The sequence below is a fragment of the Hirundo rustica genome, chromosome 1, assembly GCF_015227805.2.
Source record: "Hirundo rustica isolate bHirRus1 chromosome 1, bHirRus1.pri.v3, whole genome shotgun sequence".
NCBI lineage: Eukaryota > Metazoa > Chordata > Aves > Passeriformes > Hirundinidae > Hirundo > Hirundo rustica.
Genome location: NC_053450.1, coordinates 140,463,552 through 140,480,579, shown reverse-complemented (window position 1 = coordinate 140,480,579; position 17,028 = coordinate 140,463,552). Strand labels below are relative to the sequence as shown.

Below are 17,028 nucleotides of genomic sequence, written 5' to 3'. Positions count from 1 at the left end.
ATATTTTCTTGTTTTCTTCAGATTTTTTAGAAAGACATCTATGTCTTTGACTTCCAGTTCCCTTCTTCTCTCCTGATTAAATACAAAGAAAAAAAATTAAATTACCCGTAATTTTAAATAGTGTTAATGTTTTTGTATATAATGTTTAACTTCTATAATTTCCCATTATTTAGACTGGTTCATTAAAAATACTGAAGGAAATTAGCCAAAATATATTGATCAGACATGCAATTGCAGACCTTGGAGGCTTAGAGTTCATGGTGAAAATACTGGACTCTCCAGATACCGATCTAAAATGTTTGGCAGCTGAAACAATTGCCAATGTTGCTAGATTTAAACGAGCACGAAAGACAGTAAGGCAACATGGAGGAATCAAGAGATTGGTAAGCAGACATTAAGATTTGCACCCTTGTCATATCCCTATTTTTGTTCAAAAAATGCATCATGTGTTGCAAACGTGATTAATTGTAGTGTATACCGTAATTAGGAAGCAGCATGATGTCAAAGTTTCCTGTAGATATTAAGAAACTGGTATTTTTTTTAGGTTGAGCTGTTGGAATCTATTTCAGTGGGATCGTCATACCAAGCCGAAGACACTGAAACAGCACGCTGTGGGGCTTTGGCACTCTGGAGCCTCAGCAAAAGCACCAAAGCCAAGAGAGCAATCCGTAAAGCTGGTGGCATTCCATTGCTAGCTAGATGGCTCAAATGTTCACACACAAACATCTTAATCCCAATAGTGGGGACACTACAAGAATGTGCATCAGAGGTGAGTAAACACATATAACTAAGTTGTTTCTAAGCATTAAAGAAATTTGCCACTAAAAGGAAATTCTGTAGTCACTTAAATCAGGTCAGGTATCCCATCAGGAATGCTTTATGTAATCAAGGCGGTTTTGAGAAGGTCACAACTTGGATTGAAGTAAAAGCCACATATTTTTTATTTAAAAGTCTAGGAGTAATACACGAAAGAAAAAATGTAGAAATGAAAGCCTTAATCAGTTTCTTTTTTTCTTATTTTTTTCATCATACTTTACAGATTTGGCAACCTAAGGTGCTGTGTTCTGGTTAATCAATGCATTTAAATTCTGCAAAACTGACCTGCAAGTGTGACCAAGAAGATCCAAGGCAGTGCAGGGCAGAATGGTTTACAGTGTCCTTGTGCATTGAGTCTGATCCATTGCAAATAGAAGAAAAGAATATATGCGATTTTTCCACAGATTTCCATGGCACATTTTGCAACTTTGAGTATATTCAGTTTTTAAATTTGAATACAATTATTTTTTACCACGGCTATGTACGGGATTACACTAGTGGGACAGTTCTGTTTAATATCTTTATGAATGGCCTGGTTGGGGGGATCAAGGGCACCCTCAACACGCTCAGTGTTTGTAGGCGCATCAAGGGTGGGAGTGTTCATCTGCTGGAGGGCAGGAAAGCTCTGCAGAGTGGTCTGGATCCATGCGCCAAGGCCAGTGGTACGAGCTTCAACAAGGCCAAGTGAAAGGTCCTGCATTTGGGTCACATCCATCCCTGCAGTGCTGCAGGCTGGGGAGGGAGTGACTGGAAAACTGTATGGTAGAAAATGACCTGGAGGGCTGAACATGAGCCAGTGTGTGCCCGGGTGGACAAGAAGGCCAGTGGCATCCTGGCCTGTATCAGCAGTATTGTGGCCAGCAGGACCAGGGCAGTGATCACCCTCCTGTGCAAATTCTGTGTTTCTGGGTCCTTCAGTTCAGGAAGGACACTGAGGTGCTGGAGTGTGTCTGGAGAAGGACAATGGGGTTGGGAAAGGGTCTGGAGCACTAGGCTGATGAGGAGCAGCTGAGGGAGCTGGGGGTGTTTAGCCTGCAGAGAAGGAGGCTAAGAGGGGACCTGATAACACTGCCTGAAAGAAAGTTGGAGCTAGGTGGGGTTGTTCTCTCAGGTAACAAGCAATAGGATCAGAGGAAATTGCCTCAGGGTGAATCAGGAGAGGTTTAGATTAAATATTAGGAAAAGTTTCTTCGCCAAAACAGTTGTCAAGTGCTGGAACAGACTGCCCAGGGGAATGTTTGAGTCACCATCCCTGGAGTTATTTAAAAGGTGTGCAGATGTGGCACTTAGGGATGCAGTTTTGTGGTGGATTTGGCAGTGCTGGGATAATTGATGGACTCAATGATCTGAAAGGTCTTTTCCAACCTAAATGATTCTATTTGTTTATGATTCTGTGTCTTCATTTGAACTTGAGGTGTATTGCATTTCAGATTAAAAAAATATACATAATTTGTCTTGGTGAATTTGATGCACAAAATACATGATTTTTCAAGAGATTTTACATTATTAAACACTTTGTCTGTTAAAAATTAGCTTCTTGAATTACACAAATTAATGCACATTGCATGAGACACAAACCTGGCAGGTTTTAGGGTCAGTAAGTATATTGAGAAGGTGTCATTTTTGAGGGTTTCTTGTATGGCCTAACTTGGAAGGAACACTAAATGCATTTCTTACACAGATGTTTCCCCCACTTATAAATGATCCCGTGTTACAATGCCTGTAGGTTAAAATTTGGGTGAAAATATCACTAAAAGATGTTAATTCTAAGAACATGTTTTTCTAACCTCATTTTAGGAATAGATCTGTTGTTTTGGCTGCTGGTTCTCAATGAAGTGAGTGGGTACTTCTTGATCCTATTCTGAAGCATCTTTTCCTTTCTTGGGTCTGAGCAGGGAGTCTGGACATCTTTCAGAATATTCTGCATTCTGTGAATGCCAAGTGGCTACAAGATAGGCAGTGCAGTACCTCATTTTACAGGTGATTTGAAGAGCACTGCGGAGAATGTCTGTATTTGCTTACCTCTGAGATCATCAGTAGTATTTTCAAGGCAGTGATGACTTGTGCTTACATAAAGTACAAGGCTTCTCAATATCAAACCCTGTAACTGTAGCATTGTATTATTTCTGTGACCTTTTAACTGGTAATGTACACGATTTAAAAGCTGCAGTTTTATCTTTTTAGCCAAGTTACAGACTTGCAATAAGGACAGAAGGCATGATTGAGGACCTAGTGAAAAATCTGAGTAGTGAACACGAGGAGCTCCAGATGAATTGTGCAAGTGCCATATTTAAGGTAATTGTATTATAATCAGTAGATCAGAACCAGGATTAGCCCTTTGTTTCAGTGTCATTGTCAGTTTTAAATTTTCTTAATTTCATTATTTCTCTAATGTGTAAAAAATTATTCAAGTGTTGTGAATATTTTAGCTGCCTATTTAGTATTATACTTATGTTCCTGCTTGTTCTTGTGTGCAAGCATTAAGTTACACAGGTAACCAGTGGAGAGGGGTGAGGCATACTGTGCATAGGCCTGCTTTGGTTTTTTTTGTTTGTTTGCCCCTCAGGTGGACAATGTGACAGTATGAGCACTGCTGCATATACAGGAGCAGTTTACTGTCAAATTCTCGTAGTGAGTTGTTAGCATATTTGGATACTTAAATACAATATTTATATTTCCTTCTAGTTACAATGTAACACAGCTAGCTTTTGAGGATGTCATTGTACACATTTTTACATAATATATATGTTTAATGTATATATATTTTACAGTGTGCAGAAGATGAAGAAACACGTGACCTGGTTAGAAAACATGAAGGTCTACAACCACTATCTGTTCTGCTTGATAACACTGAAAACAAACAACTTTTGGCAGCTGTGACAGGAGCAATCTGGAAATGTGCAATCAGTAGAGAAAATGTGTTAAAGTAACAATTTAATTTTACTAGCATTTATTACATTACCATGTTTTGATTTTATGGGCCTCTGTTGTTTTCAGAACTGTTTTGTCATGATTCTTAAAAATCAGTCTTTATAATCGGTTGGGCTTTCAACTTAGGTTTTATAGTACTTAAAAAATTGCCACCTGACCTCATCAGGGTAGAGTGGAGACAGTGTTAAATTCCTGGAATCTTAACAGTCACTGGAGACAAATGGTGCCTCTAGTTAAGCTATAGGACACTGAGTCAGGAGGTGTACTAGCACATACGAAACATTTAACACATGGCCATATCTGCTATCCCCCCTCCTGCCTGTAGCTTACAAACCAGAATCACTGCTGCAGGGTGGAGAGAGTACTTAGTACACTTTAATGTTTTACATCAAGAGAGAAGGGGACCAAATTATCTCATTGTAGGGTAGATGTCTAATATATTAGAAATATACTGGAGTCTAGGATAATTAGCCTAGATGCCTTTCTTCTTGACTACAGAAGGGGCTCAGAAAAGTTGCTTAGTCTGGAGACCCAGCTTCTAAATGAGTGGAATTAACTGATGAAAGTTCTGCTGTGGATACCAGTAACCTCTCAGTACCAGGACTCTGAGTAATTATTTGAGAATGCGACAGGAGGAGTTGTCACTCTCCATCGTCCATGGGGCAGCTTAATGATTGAGAACACTTTACCTTCTCATCTAAAATTAACAAATTCATGCACCTTACCTAAAAAAAAGAAGCTGACTCCACTTCGTATGTGCTAGCTTTTCTGCTGAAATTATGCTGCTCTGTATGTAGAGCATGTAGAAAGATTAGAAGGAGTATTAGTATGAGGTAACATCTTCCGGCTGTCCTAATTTAGTGTACTTTGCTAGATAAGCACATAGGATAGATAAAGACTGGGTAAAATTTAGGAGAATTTCCAGGTTTTCTGTCCTAGAAGAGCCTCAAACTGTTGGTATACAAACCTATGGTCTTTATGTCCTCTGCTGCTGTCCTACTGCTTTTTTAAATTCTTAATTGCACAGTAACCTGACTTGTCATATGGATGTATCCTTCTTTTCTGTGGACTTTGGGTTTGTGCAGAGGTATCCTGATTTTGGATCAGTCAGTGATGAGACAGACTGAATGGCTTTCTGTACTAGTAAACTAAACAGGGCCAAACCTTTCAGGTTTCAGGCTCTGTGTTAGGATTATCCATACCATTTAACTGCCAGCACAGTCCTTTAGAGTTTGCCAGCAAATGCTCTCCCAGACAATGCCCAGACACTCCTTGAGAACGGTGCAGACGACAGATTGTTCACATTAGGCAGAATGGGTGAGGCCACCCTACATTGTGAGGATAAGAGATTTTAGCCATATGGATGCTGTGTTGTGCTTCTTGTCCTCAGGGCTGGAGAATGAGCCCTAGCCTGTTTTATTTATTAGTATAGCTGTAGCCAATAATTCTGTTCAACTGCAAACAGATTTTTGTTGGGCTACTCACATATCTTTGGCAAGTGCTTGATGCTCCACAAAGGTTACTAGCTCGGCGCAGCTCCAGCTGAACTCACGTGTTATGTAGTGCTGAGTCTGAAGCAGTAAACCCTATCCAAACTCAAGATGGGAGGGCAGTAAAGAAAAGTGAGTGAGGATAATATGAAAACACCTAAGTAGATTTGGAGGGATGAGCCTGAGTCTGGCATGAAGCTAGAACTAACAAACCCTGCTGGCTCCTGCAGGGACACTTAATTATCTCTGTAGTACTCCAGAGTGTTTGCTGTCTGTGGAGTTCGCTGCTGAGATGTCGTGCTGACTCAGCGTAGCTGGTGCAGGTGCCTGTGCCTGTGCAGCTGGCGTGGCAGCAGCCGTGCTGCTCCTGGACACAAGATGGCCCGAGCCAAGAGCTCTGCCAGAGAGCAGCCTGCCCATTGCAGGGCCAGCTCACCTTGTTCCATCTGTGCAGCAGTTGAAATGCCTGCAAAAATCTGTTTTGTTTTGTTTAGTTTTTAATTATTTGCTTACTTCATTGGTCTTTTTTTCATGCTGTTGATGTTTACTCTTGAATAAAAAATAATTGTAGGGATGCTTTCAAATTACAGTGAACAAAGAGAGGAAAATTTCTCTTTAAGCAAAGGTTTGGATGATGAAAAACAAGTTCCTCATTTCTCAGTTACTTTAATTATTATGCTGATAATCCATCTTAGAAAGATGGATTTTTATTGAAACATCTAGTTCTGCCATAAAAGTCTCAGAAATACTAGTTTGTTTGGTGTTTTTTTTTTTTTTTTTTTTTTTTTTTTTAATGAAAGAAAAGCCACATGAGCAACTGATTCTTAGAAAATAGGTTCTGTAGCTCAAGTAGGCATTCTCAGAAGCTAGGGGCTGGGAAGAAAGCACAAATGAGAACTCAGTACCCTCAGAGAAATTTTCTGTGGTAATTGGATTATATACAGGTTAGATCTAGTTTGATATACCACATGGAACTGTCAGAGTGTATCAGAAAATATATAAAAGGAAAATGCAGTATCTGTTAAGTGTTGAGAATCCCCAAAGTTTTTAACAAAAAATACAAAACCTTAGAAGATGATTCCAGCACCAAGGAAAAAAAAAATCTTGTTCTGAAAGATGAACTTTTGAGGTGTATCACACATCTCTTTGTAGGATAGGACCTTCAAGATTTTAAAAACCATATTTTTGATTCTCATTATCAAAAGTTGTATGAAGAATGAGAAAAGTATTAATACAGCAGTCAAGTCAAATTTCTGTCAACTTTTTTCTTAATTACAGGTTGGAATCTTGCATTGTGTGATGGAAGCATACTAGAACTATGGTTCTGACATCAGGAAAATGCAGTGTAATAGGCCTGAACTGAGTATAGGACTGCTCAGGGTAAACTCTCTAAAGGCTCATATTTAGTGAAAATAAGGGCAATCCTCTGGTTCAGAGAGGTGGAAGAGAGTCTGGGACAATACTGCTCTAGCAATTGTTAACACAGCAGGAAAAAGTGCTGGAAGTAAGGATAGCACAGTAATTGCCAGACTTCTGGTTTGTTTTTAGCTGTTTGTAGGTGTTGCATCCACATGTCAAGTTTAAAAAAAACCTAAACTACTCAGATGTCTTAGACAGCTAAATTGTAGGAATGTAGTTAGAAAGGTAGAGTAAGAAATTAAGCGGTATGTCACACTTATTCTAAGTGATTGGAATGTTTTACCTGTATTGGGATTTCTTTAGCAAGATGACTTACATACAGAAATTAAAACACGTGCTTCAATTATAATATTACTTTAATTATAAAACTAAGCTTTTAATCATAACATACTGAAAATAACAACTTTGGATTTATTGCTGTCTTTTAGATTTCAGGAATATAAAACTGTAGAAGCTTTGGTAACACTGCTTACTGATCAGCCTGAAGAGGTCCTTATAAATGTCATTGGAGCGCTGGGAGAATGTTGCCAAGAGCAAGAAAATAGAGGCACTATCCGCAGATGTGGTGGAATTGCACCTATAGTGAAGTTACTGACTGCAACTAATCATGCCCTGCTTGTGAATGTCAACAAAGCAGTGGGAGGTTGTGCAATGGAACCTGAAAATATGTCGTAAGTTATTAATATTCATAGCATTTAAAATATTGAAAAACAGTTCTGTTATTCTGATGCAAATATAGTGAATTCTAATCTGATGTAAAATATTTTTTACTTCCTGCATTTTACAGAACTGTGTGGGTTAGTTACATCCTCCTGAAAATTTGCTGTAGATATAAAAATTACTGAGGAAATTTATAGAATATAAATCTTTTGCATTTAAAAAAAAAAATCAAATAAACTTTTAGTAGATTGATTTTTGTTGAAGTTGAAAGTCAAAGCTACAAAACACCATTTTAAAGTGCTGCATGATAGGTCCATGTTTTGCCCTCTCTTTTTACTTCTGTTCTCAAGTCATTAAAAATAGACTAAATTAGAGAAAGTTATTCTAAAAGGAAACGTGCACATTTAATGTCATGAAAATAAACTTAATATTTTTGTAGTAGAGTATTACTTGTATTGTATATCTCTTTTGTCCCTCTGCATCATTCCTTTTGTGAACTCAGGCAATTTTGGACCCTTTCGTCCCCTCTTATTCCTTTGCAAAGTAAAAGAAAAAGACAGTCTTTTACTTTGTGGTGTAGATTCATACAAATTACAAAGATCATTGAGTTTTATGATGAAGTGTTTCAGTTAAATGTTGAGGTAGGCATTTGCTGCACTTACTGTTCTCTTACAAGGATATTTACTTCAAGATTCTCAGCATATTTCCCTCCTTATACATAAGGAAGGTCAGAAAGAGAGTTTTATTAAGCCCCTCCTGTCCTGTTCTGATTTGCATATTCACTTGATATTCATATAGCGGTGCAGGGAATTCTTTTCCTGAATAAGGCTTTTGTTTTCATGCTTTGGCTGTCACCCAGTGGCAAAAGGCTGGATGGTACACAACCATAAACATGGGTTGTATGAGCAGTTAGCCATGTAGCATAAAAGTATAAATAAATGAAATCATTTTAATGCCATTTCTCACTAAAAATCAGCCTTTAGCATGATATATTAACCTAAGAGAATTAGCATTGCAAATACTGAGAAACTTGAATGCCAATAAATATAAATTGAAACTTATAAAACCTCAGACATACTCTACTACTCAGTACTTGTTACTTGTAGTATCCAGTATAGACAGCTTCATACTGGAATGTATTCAGTATAAGCATAAAAAAAAATGCAAGTTGCTCCTAAAATTGTGATAGACAAAGTCTGTCTTGTTTTTAAGAAGGAAAAAGTACAGGTTTGAGACAAAATTTATATTTACAAAGTTTGTGAAGAGTGAACAAAGGAATCAAATGTTGAATTTAGTTCATATAAAACATTCTCTGTTGAAGTTCTTAACTTCAGAAGTGTTTCTAAAAGTATTTCAAAACATCAGTAAGTAAGCAAGATCTTATATAAGTGTGAGGATGCTTTTTGATACTACAAAAAAAGTTACGCAAAAATTGTTATTAGCATGACTGTGCCATGTACCTGATGTGTTGTGCTACCTACGCTTGTAGTACTAGAAGAGATGATGATGCTATATTTTTCCCAAAGCGTGATTAATCCAAGTGGTAATAAATTTGATACTAATTCAGCAAAGTGTTTAAAGATAAAGCTTATTTCAAGCATTGTCAGCAGTGTAACTGCTCGTATGTTTAAATGATTTCCGTGATTGATTGCCCTGCCTCTCACAGGGCACTTACAAGCAACCTCCCCTGCACCACTGGCCCCCACCTTCTCTCTCTCTCTCTCTCTCTCTCTCTCTCTCTCTCTCTCTCTCTCAAAAAAAAAAAAAAACCAAAAAAAAAACACCAAAAAAAAACCCAAAAAAAAAAAAAAAAAAAAAAAAACCACAAACCAAAAAAAACCAAAAAAAAACTATGCCCATTCCTCTCCCTTCTCCTCCTCTCAGACCACTACAGCAGAAGTTTAAATTGTATCTCCTCATGCAAAGTGCTCTCCTTTTGGGAAAGAACAAGTCACCAAAGATATGAGATACACACACACACACACACACACACACACACACACATCTGTAGTATGACTCTTTTCTGTTTACAAAACTGGGGCCTAAAACAATAAATAGCCTTGTTAGAAATTTCGGTGGAGGTCAGTATCTTTTTGTAAATATTTCCTAAATTTTTTAACCAAAAGGGCACATCTTAAAAAGGGTGTGGAAATGTGCCGAGATTACCTTCTAGAAAGAAGCAAAGCCACTTGTAGTCTGTAAGTATATGCAGGTGATGAGAATTTTCTCCTGTAGCAGGTTGATGCTTAGGTGTTTGTGGTCTTTCAGATTCCTGTAGCTGGATCCCTATTCCATTTCTTATTTCATAATCACTTATTTATCAGAATGGTTTGACAGGCTCTAGGTCAGCAGTTCTTCTCTGCTGCCTTTTCCTACCATATTTGCCTGGCAGGTCTTGAGGCTTGGGATTTTTTTGTCATGTGGTACAGACAGGCTCTGTTTACAAGTGTAACTTTTTTTTAGTTTGGCATTATAGAAACTTTGAAAATTATGATGATTTTCCTGGATTCTTCTATCATTGACTTTCATATGTAGAAAAATTTAAGCCCTCATAAGAATTGAGAATTTTCAGATATATTCTTGCATTTCATTAGCTGCAAGTGTGTTTAGCAAAGTGTGGCTTAGAGACTAAATATTCAGTTTAACAATCTTCTACTTTGAATGTGCTTATCCTTACAGCAGTAGTATACAGACCAAGAGTGGAGCTCACATAATTTCTGTAAATGATTTGTATATATAATGAAGAGGTTGTGATTAAAATAAGAAATAAAGCATCATTATGGACTAGAAAAAACTGAGAATGATCTATAAAGCAGTGCAGTAAAATGTTATGCAATTAAGTTATATTCCATGGAAGAAGCTTGCACTGGCAAAGAGAGACTGATCGATAGGCATAGGTGGATCTGCATCTTCTATGTGTCTTTCATATATTTTATTTCTGCATGTTTCCTAGTTGACACTGTGACTCCTACAGCTACTGAATGGAAGGTACACTAGTGTTACTTTTCTGCACCAATACTTTACTTCAGGGCAACTTGAAGCAATTATGTGATACTTACGGACTCTATTGAGCTATTTAAAATAAAAAACAGCAGCCAGCTTCTCTCACAGCCAAAAATAAGTTGACTTATCTAAAAAACCCAACATAATTATGTGGCTGAACTTCCTTACTCTTATGTAGACAGCATGAAGCTGTTCTCCATACTTGGTGTGCTTTACCAAGTACTGTATATTTATCTTTTTGAGGAACTTTTTGTAGGTTATTAACTTTCTTTAACTAAAAACAAAGGACTTTGTTTTTTAACTGTTCTTGTTCTGTTTTTTAACTTGTTCTTTAACTGACACTAGATTTTCATTTGCCCTTTCCATTTGAAAATCCACAGACTGCCTTGCTGGCATTCAAAACTGAGGACTTAGAATCTTATAAGCTAAAATGTACAATTATTTTAGCCAAGCAGTTGGAGTTTGAGTCATTGGTATATAATACTATTTATCAAAGCAGTCAGCAGCAACTAGTGAAAGTTTTAAGAAAAATGCTAAATTGTGGTTTCAAGAAAGATGAGATTACATTCTGACAGAAGTAAACCCTGTAATCTTACCAGTGAGCACAATACAGAGTCAGTATAACTTTGTTTATTTACATTTGTATTTGTGGTCTAAATTGGCAGGCAATTAAACTGAAGTTCTCAAAGTTCTGGTAAGTAACATTTTAGCAGAGAAAGATGATAGATATGACAAACAGATGTCTAGGCTGTGTGTACACATGAGTATTTAAGCAATTCATGTTTACATTTCTACTGGAAATGTTCAATATTAAGTTTTAACATGAAAGAGAAGTATTATTTCAGATTAACAGCTTTGCTAATTTCAGATATATTTTAAAAAACCCAGTTTTCTAGAATTGTAAGCCACCTCTTGCTCATAATATTCAATGATATGATGATAATGAGATTCTTAAATAATGTGAAAAGTCTTTATTAGGCAGCTTTTGCCTGTGAACAGAGAACATAAGTAATTTTAAAAATTACCTTAAGTTGACCAATCTGCACTGGTCAAATAGCAAATACCAATTCACTGTAACCTAAAAATTGCAGTAATCTCTGAATGGTTTAATTGCATTAAAATTATTTGCCCATGAGACATGTTCTATGTACACCATACATAGAATATGTATGGTGTACATAGAACATATGTATATATGTTCTGTGTTAGAAGCAGGGATATATTTTGATCCTACACCTTGCAGCTGCCTTTTAGTAGAAGGGATGATGCCAGCTGAAAAGATCCCTTCACCTCTGCTCTAATCATGTCTGGCCAGCACAGGAGCAGAATGACAAGAGTGCCTCTTCAGACAGTTCTGCCATTTCAACTTCTTTGAGTTATTTTGAGGAGCAGAATAATATACACCTATTCTAAATTGTATCAGTGATCAAACAAGATCAGTCTGTGACAGAGAGCTTTGAATTAAGAGGTGGCCCAATTCTGTTGTGAGATGCCTTGGCTGTACTAAGGAATAGAGACATAACTGTTCAGAACCTGGGCTCTTGCTTTTGGACTCCACATATTCATGTATTGTTATGTACTTACAGTGAAGGACCAAGTGTCTTATAATAAAGTTTACTTTTCTACTTTGAGTTTCCTGCCTGGTAAGATTTTGACTATTAATAGTGTCCTGTACATTGAATATATTACATATATACAATAGCAGATCAACTATTGTATAAAGCAGTTAAATATTTGAATATTGAAGTGTTAAATATTAAGACTTTTATATCAACTAAATATTGTATTATTTCAGCTTTTATGAGATTCGATTCAGCTTTCAAAGAAAATGTTTTGCATTTTTATTAAAAACCCTGTCTTTTAACAGTCCTGTGAGTTGTTGCTTGCTCTAGCTTTTAGTGTAGATTAATTTTGTCAGAATATCGACAAATTATTATAAAATAAATTACTTAAGTGACTGAAGCCACAGAGTGAATAATATGCTAACTATGGATGAATACAGAATTGAATAAGAACCAAAGTAAATTTTATGTTATGTTTGCTTGTATTTATTGTGGTAAGAAGTTTTATTACTTCATCCTGCTAATAATATTATAATACATTGTGGGAAGAAAATTAGATACAGAAATTATATACAAAGGCAAATCATGATGTTGTTTAGCATTATGCCATCAAAGCTGAAATTTTCAAGATTACAGGTCTATTTTCCTCTCTCTTTCTTTGTTTATTTGTAGAAAAAACTGAATGTGTATTTTTTGTCAGCTTCAAAAAGGAATTTTTACGTAGGAAGGAAGTTAATGTCTAAGCAGTTTTATAGAGGAAATATTTTTCAGGACCATTTATTTTAATGTTCCCTTTGCTGTAAAGGCAAGTGCACTTATTCAGCACCCATTTTCTTCATCTGCTGGATTGTGTAGCGAAACCATAGGAAGATTAAAAAATTGAACTCTTTAGCAGTGCTTTTTCGATGGGCAAATTAATGTTCTCAGCCAGATGAAAATAATGTTTGTGATTACACAATGATAATTCTTCCAGAGTGAGAATTTAAGAGCATCATTCCTGTATGTAGAGGTCTTTTTATTTGTGTTAACCTAGTGTAACTGCTAGTAATCAGTGATGAACAATGTGATTTGGAGATTATATTGTTTAGTTTCTACTGTTTCCAAGCTTAATTTTATGTATGTTGAATGATCAGAGAACTGCACTTTCACATATTCTGAGCTGGGTTCTGTTGATCTAAGTCAACTGGTCTTTCCAGTCTTTAAGCAAAAGGCAACACTCTTCTTCAGCAATTTAATGATAAAAGGAGGCTAGTTTATACTGAAATAGTGAAGAGCAGAAAACTGAAAACAAAATGAAAGTAAACTTCCAATTGAAAATGAAGCTTTAAAAGAAGGAAAGGAAAGATAAATCAGCTTAGAAGTTGGGTTTTTTTAAGTGTGGTGGAAAAAAATCTGAGCTCAGTGTTTGGCTCCTATCTCTTGATTTTTATATACTTGTTGGAGCTGGGTCATTTATATTTAGCCCCTCTTGGGAGGAAGTACCTCATGTTGGTAAATGATCAGTACTCTGCTTGACTAGAGGAAAGATTTGTGGGTTCTTTTTAATTAATTCCAATGTAGGAAATTAATTCCTTGTACTTTCTGAAATGAAAGGAGAGTAATGTTAAAATTGCTTAAAAGTGGGGTTTGGAGGGACTTTAAAAGTTTGTTTTGAAGCTTTTACTTAAGTCATCATTACTGTGTGAACATATAAGCGTAATTGTGTAGTTTGTGCTCCTGATGTTTTATTTTGTTGTGTTAAGACTTCTGAATTTGTCCTTTGAATGATGATTCTCTTGCAACTGATTTGGAACTGAGTGTGTAAAATAAGCTATACTGAAACTGGCAGATCTTAAAAAACCAGGAGTTTTTAGCTTAACCATAGCTTTGTTCAAAAAGTATTATTTTGAAAAATATAGTTGTTTAAACAGTTTGCATTAAAATGTTATGAATAAAGTCCTTGCTTATTTTAGACAGACTTCATGTCCTTATTTATATTTTTGGCTACAAACGATGATAGAATTACATACAAAGTTCATTTTATAGTTAGTTTTAAAATTTCCTGGAGATATATATATATATATACACACACACATATATATATATACACACACACACACATACATATATATATATAGTGAACACAAAAGAGATGCTTTATCTGCTATTTTTAAGTTCTCTTAAAAATGTGTTTTGAATTCTCTTGCATTTACAATTAAAGATAGAAACACATTATATGGAATAGAATTATTTACTTTTGAGGTTAGACAATGAAGGTGTGCTTGCTTATCTTCAACTTGGCTTTTCTACTTTAACACAGTTTTTTGAAAAAAGGCATGTTGGTAAAGGCTATTAAGGCTATTGTCTGACCTTCCTTTCCATTTAGGGTATTCACTGGAACCTAATGTTAAGTTTTGATCCCCAAGCCTGATCAATATGTAAGCATAACACAGATGGTGTAGAGATGATTCTGATGATAATTCTTTTCTCAGCTAGTCATGAAGATACTTTGATTATAGCATGTTTAAGCAGTTATAACATAGTGTGCTTAGTGTTGATCTTGTTAGAAGGATCATATGGGAAACAAGTTACACGTTATTCATGCCCAACAAAGGATGCTCTGTGGTGTGACCATTTTAATTTCTAATGCTTGATTAGAAACATAGTATTTTAAAATATGTCGTAGAGCAAGGTAAATACATTAAGCATAGACTGAATAAAAAGTTAAGTACATAGTTTTGGGCATAAATATTTGTTTTGGAAAGTATTTGTTACTATATGAAAGGAGCCAGTATGCTCAAATTCAGATTTCATTTTGCATGCAGATCGTTAAAAAGTCACATGCTTGTTTTCACATTTATGAGTTCTGGTTATAATGTAGCTTACTTTATCTTCTATAAGCACTCTGAATGACAGTACTGGAAAAAAATAAACAACATTAATAAGATTTAGTTAGAAAACATTCTGTCTTTACATTATTTATTGGCACCCATCTGTTATAGTGGGCGCTGTTGTAGAGTATGTTGATGGCAATTAGCTGACAATAAAACACAAGCACTTGCATAAAGCAACACAGTATGTCAAAATCATGCCAGTGTTTCTTAGAGCAGTGTTCCAAACAAACTGATATAATTTGAGATTCAACATTGTGTACTCCATAATTAGTGTTCCCTTTTTTGGTCTGTTTCTGCATTAGGATAATTGACAGTTTAGATGGAGTTCGCTTGCTATGGTCATTGTTGAAAAATCCTAACCCAGATGTTCAAGCAAGTGCAGCTTGGGCTCTTTGTCCTTGTGTTGAAAATGCTAAGGTAAGAAAGTACTTAAAATAACGGTTTTGTTATATATATATATATATATATATACTGGTATGTAATTTTTATATTTGGATAATTTCCAGCAGTACTTTGCTGTTTTCTACTTACACTTTCTTTATTGTATTCTGTTAACTGCTTAAAAAACATACGTATTTACTTTTCAAAAGTGGGTAGTCCTCCATCTAGCACCCATTATCTAATCTGTTTTGCCTTTACAGTGTTTTCTCTATTGACAAATATATTTTAGTAACTCACCAGGACCTAAGCTTACTGTTCCCAAATAAAGCATGATGAAAATCTGACAATACTGAAAACAGAAAGCTTCTACTCACGGGCAGTGAATAGCATGGGTAGTTCTAGTTGTTCTTCACTGTGATTTAGTTCAGTTGTGTTCTCAAGAGACTATAATTTGGTTTCAGAGCATAATTTAGACTCAGTGCCAATGTAATCTTCGGGTTTTCTGCTCAGACTGCCAACAAAAAGTGCCAGTTGTGAATAGTGGTGGTTGTGCAGGTCAGTTGTGTACAGAAGACTGAGCTATTCATGTCAGTTTCCAAATAGAGATAAAATAGAGAGGATAAGCTGCAAGTCATCTCTCTAAATTCTTAGCACTGACATATGGTAAAAAAAATGGGCAAGGTTTTCTTTCCTGTTAGAAGTTTCCTAGAGTACTAACTTTATACCTTAATCCATTTGCAGTACTAGCTTCCATTTCTGATTTACCTCTGTGTTTAATGCAACATTTTCATCTTTACTATATCAAGAATATATATCCTTCTACACAGAATTGGAGATCCCGACTATATAAAGAATAGTAATTTTTGCAAAGTGCTAGATATCTGTAGCATCCTTTGCAGGTAGTTTCCTCTTTGGAATTGAACACTGTGTGGCTGCTATTAATTTATGTAGATGATTAGATGGTACATGTAGATATGTGGATATAGAGATATATGGATACATAGTGAGAAAATTCCATGTTGTTTTTTGTAACTCAAGCATTTTTTATTTCTTCCCAATGATTTTTACAGTGGCAGCTTGCTTGTAATTTTTCACAAATGCTGGTTATTTCGAATTATCTTTTCATCCTTTTCTTCTAAATGTGCACTCTAGTGTGGTAATATTTTTTGGTGCCTAATCGTGCAGTCTAAACATGTCTCCTATGTAAAGATATGAATATACCTGCCTCTCTCTTGAACAATATTGCTATAATGGAATGTTAAAATACTACTTGATCTCAGTACTGAGATAATACTTCCTATGTGTAAGACTTTGTGACTTGAAGTGCCAGAGCAGAACTGCAAATTGCTAGAACTTCCACTTAAAGCACTTTTTCAGAAACCACGGGAATAGAGGACAACTACTGAAATTATGCATTACATAGATTTTTTTCTTCGTTTTTCCCTGGGGTATTTGATGAGTGCAAGCTATGTACACCCTTAGTGTAGCTATTCTCCTTTCATCTCTTTTGGCTGCCTGCCCTAATGCTAATCTGTGATCCCACAAAGAGTTCTTTGTGTGACACTGAGGCCAAGTGGCTCACTGAAACAAACCTACCAATAATACCCTTTCCGTTGACACTGAATAGAAAGAAATATGTATAAAGCAGCTACTACAGCCACACTGAGGAAGTGCAGCAACTATTTCTATCTAAAGAGAATTTTTGTTGTTGTTGTTCCAGGTTAATATTATTCAACAATTTGCACAATCTTCCAAGAAGCAGTTTGGTTTATGCAGTGTTTGATTCAAAAGTAATAAGTACATGACTTTAAAGGGTTATGTGTGTTCTGGCCCTTCCAAGCCTGTACTTGGTACTGCAAACTGTGTTTCAAGTAGCTGTGAGAATGGAGTCCG

At 35.9% G+C, this 17,028-nt stretch overlaps 1 protein-coding gene across 1 annotated transcript in view; it reads left to right on the top strand.

Moving 5' to 3' along the window:
• ODAD2 (outer dynein arm docking complex subunit 2) overlaps nucleotides 1-17,028 on the top strand; it is a 66,514-nt gene that overhangs the window by 17,924 nt on the left and 31,562 nt on the right. Inside the window, 6 exon segments of the mRNA XM_058421361.1 lie at nucleotides 174-383; nucleotides 545-769; nucleotides 3,001-3,111; nucleotides 3,588-3,742; nucleotides 7,085-7,327; nucleotides 15,057-15,171. Coding sequence (XP_058277344.1) covers nucleotides 174-383; nucleotides 545-769; nucleotides 3,001-3,111; nucleotides 3,588-3,742; nucleotides 7,085-7,327; nucleotides 15,057-15,171 — 1,059 coding nt within the window.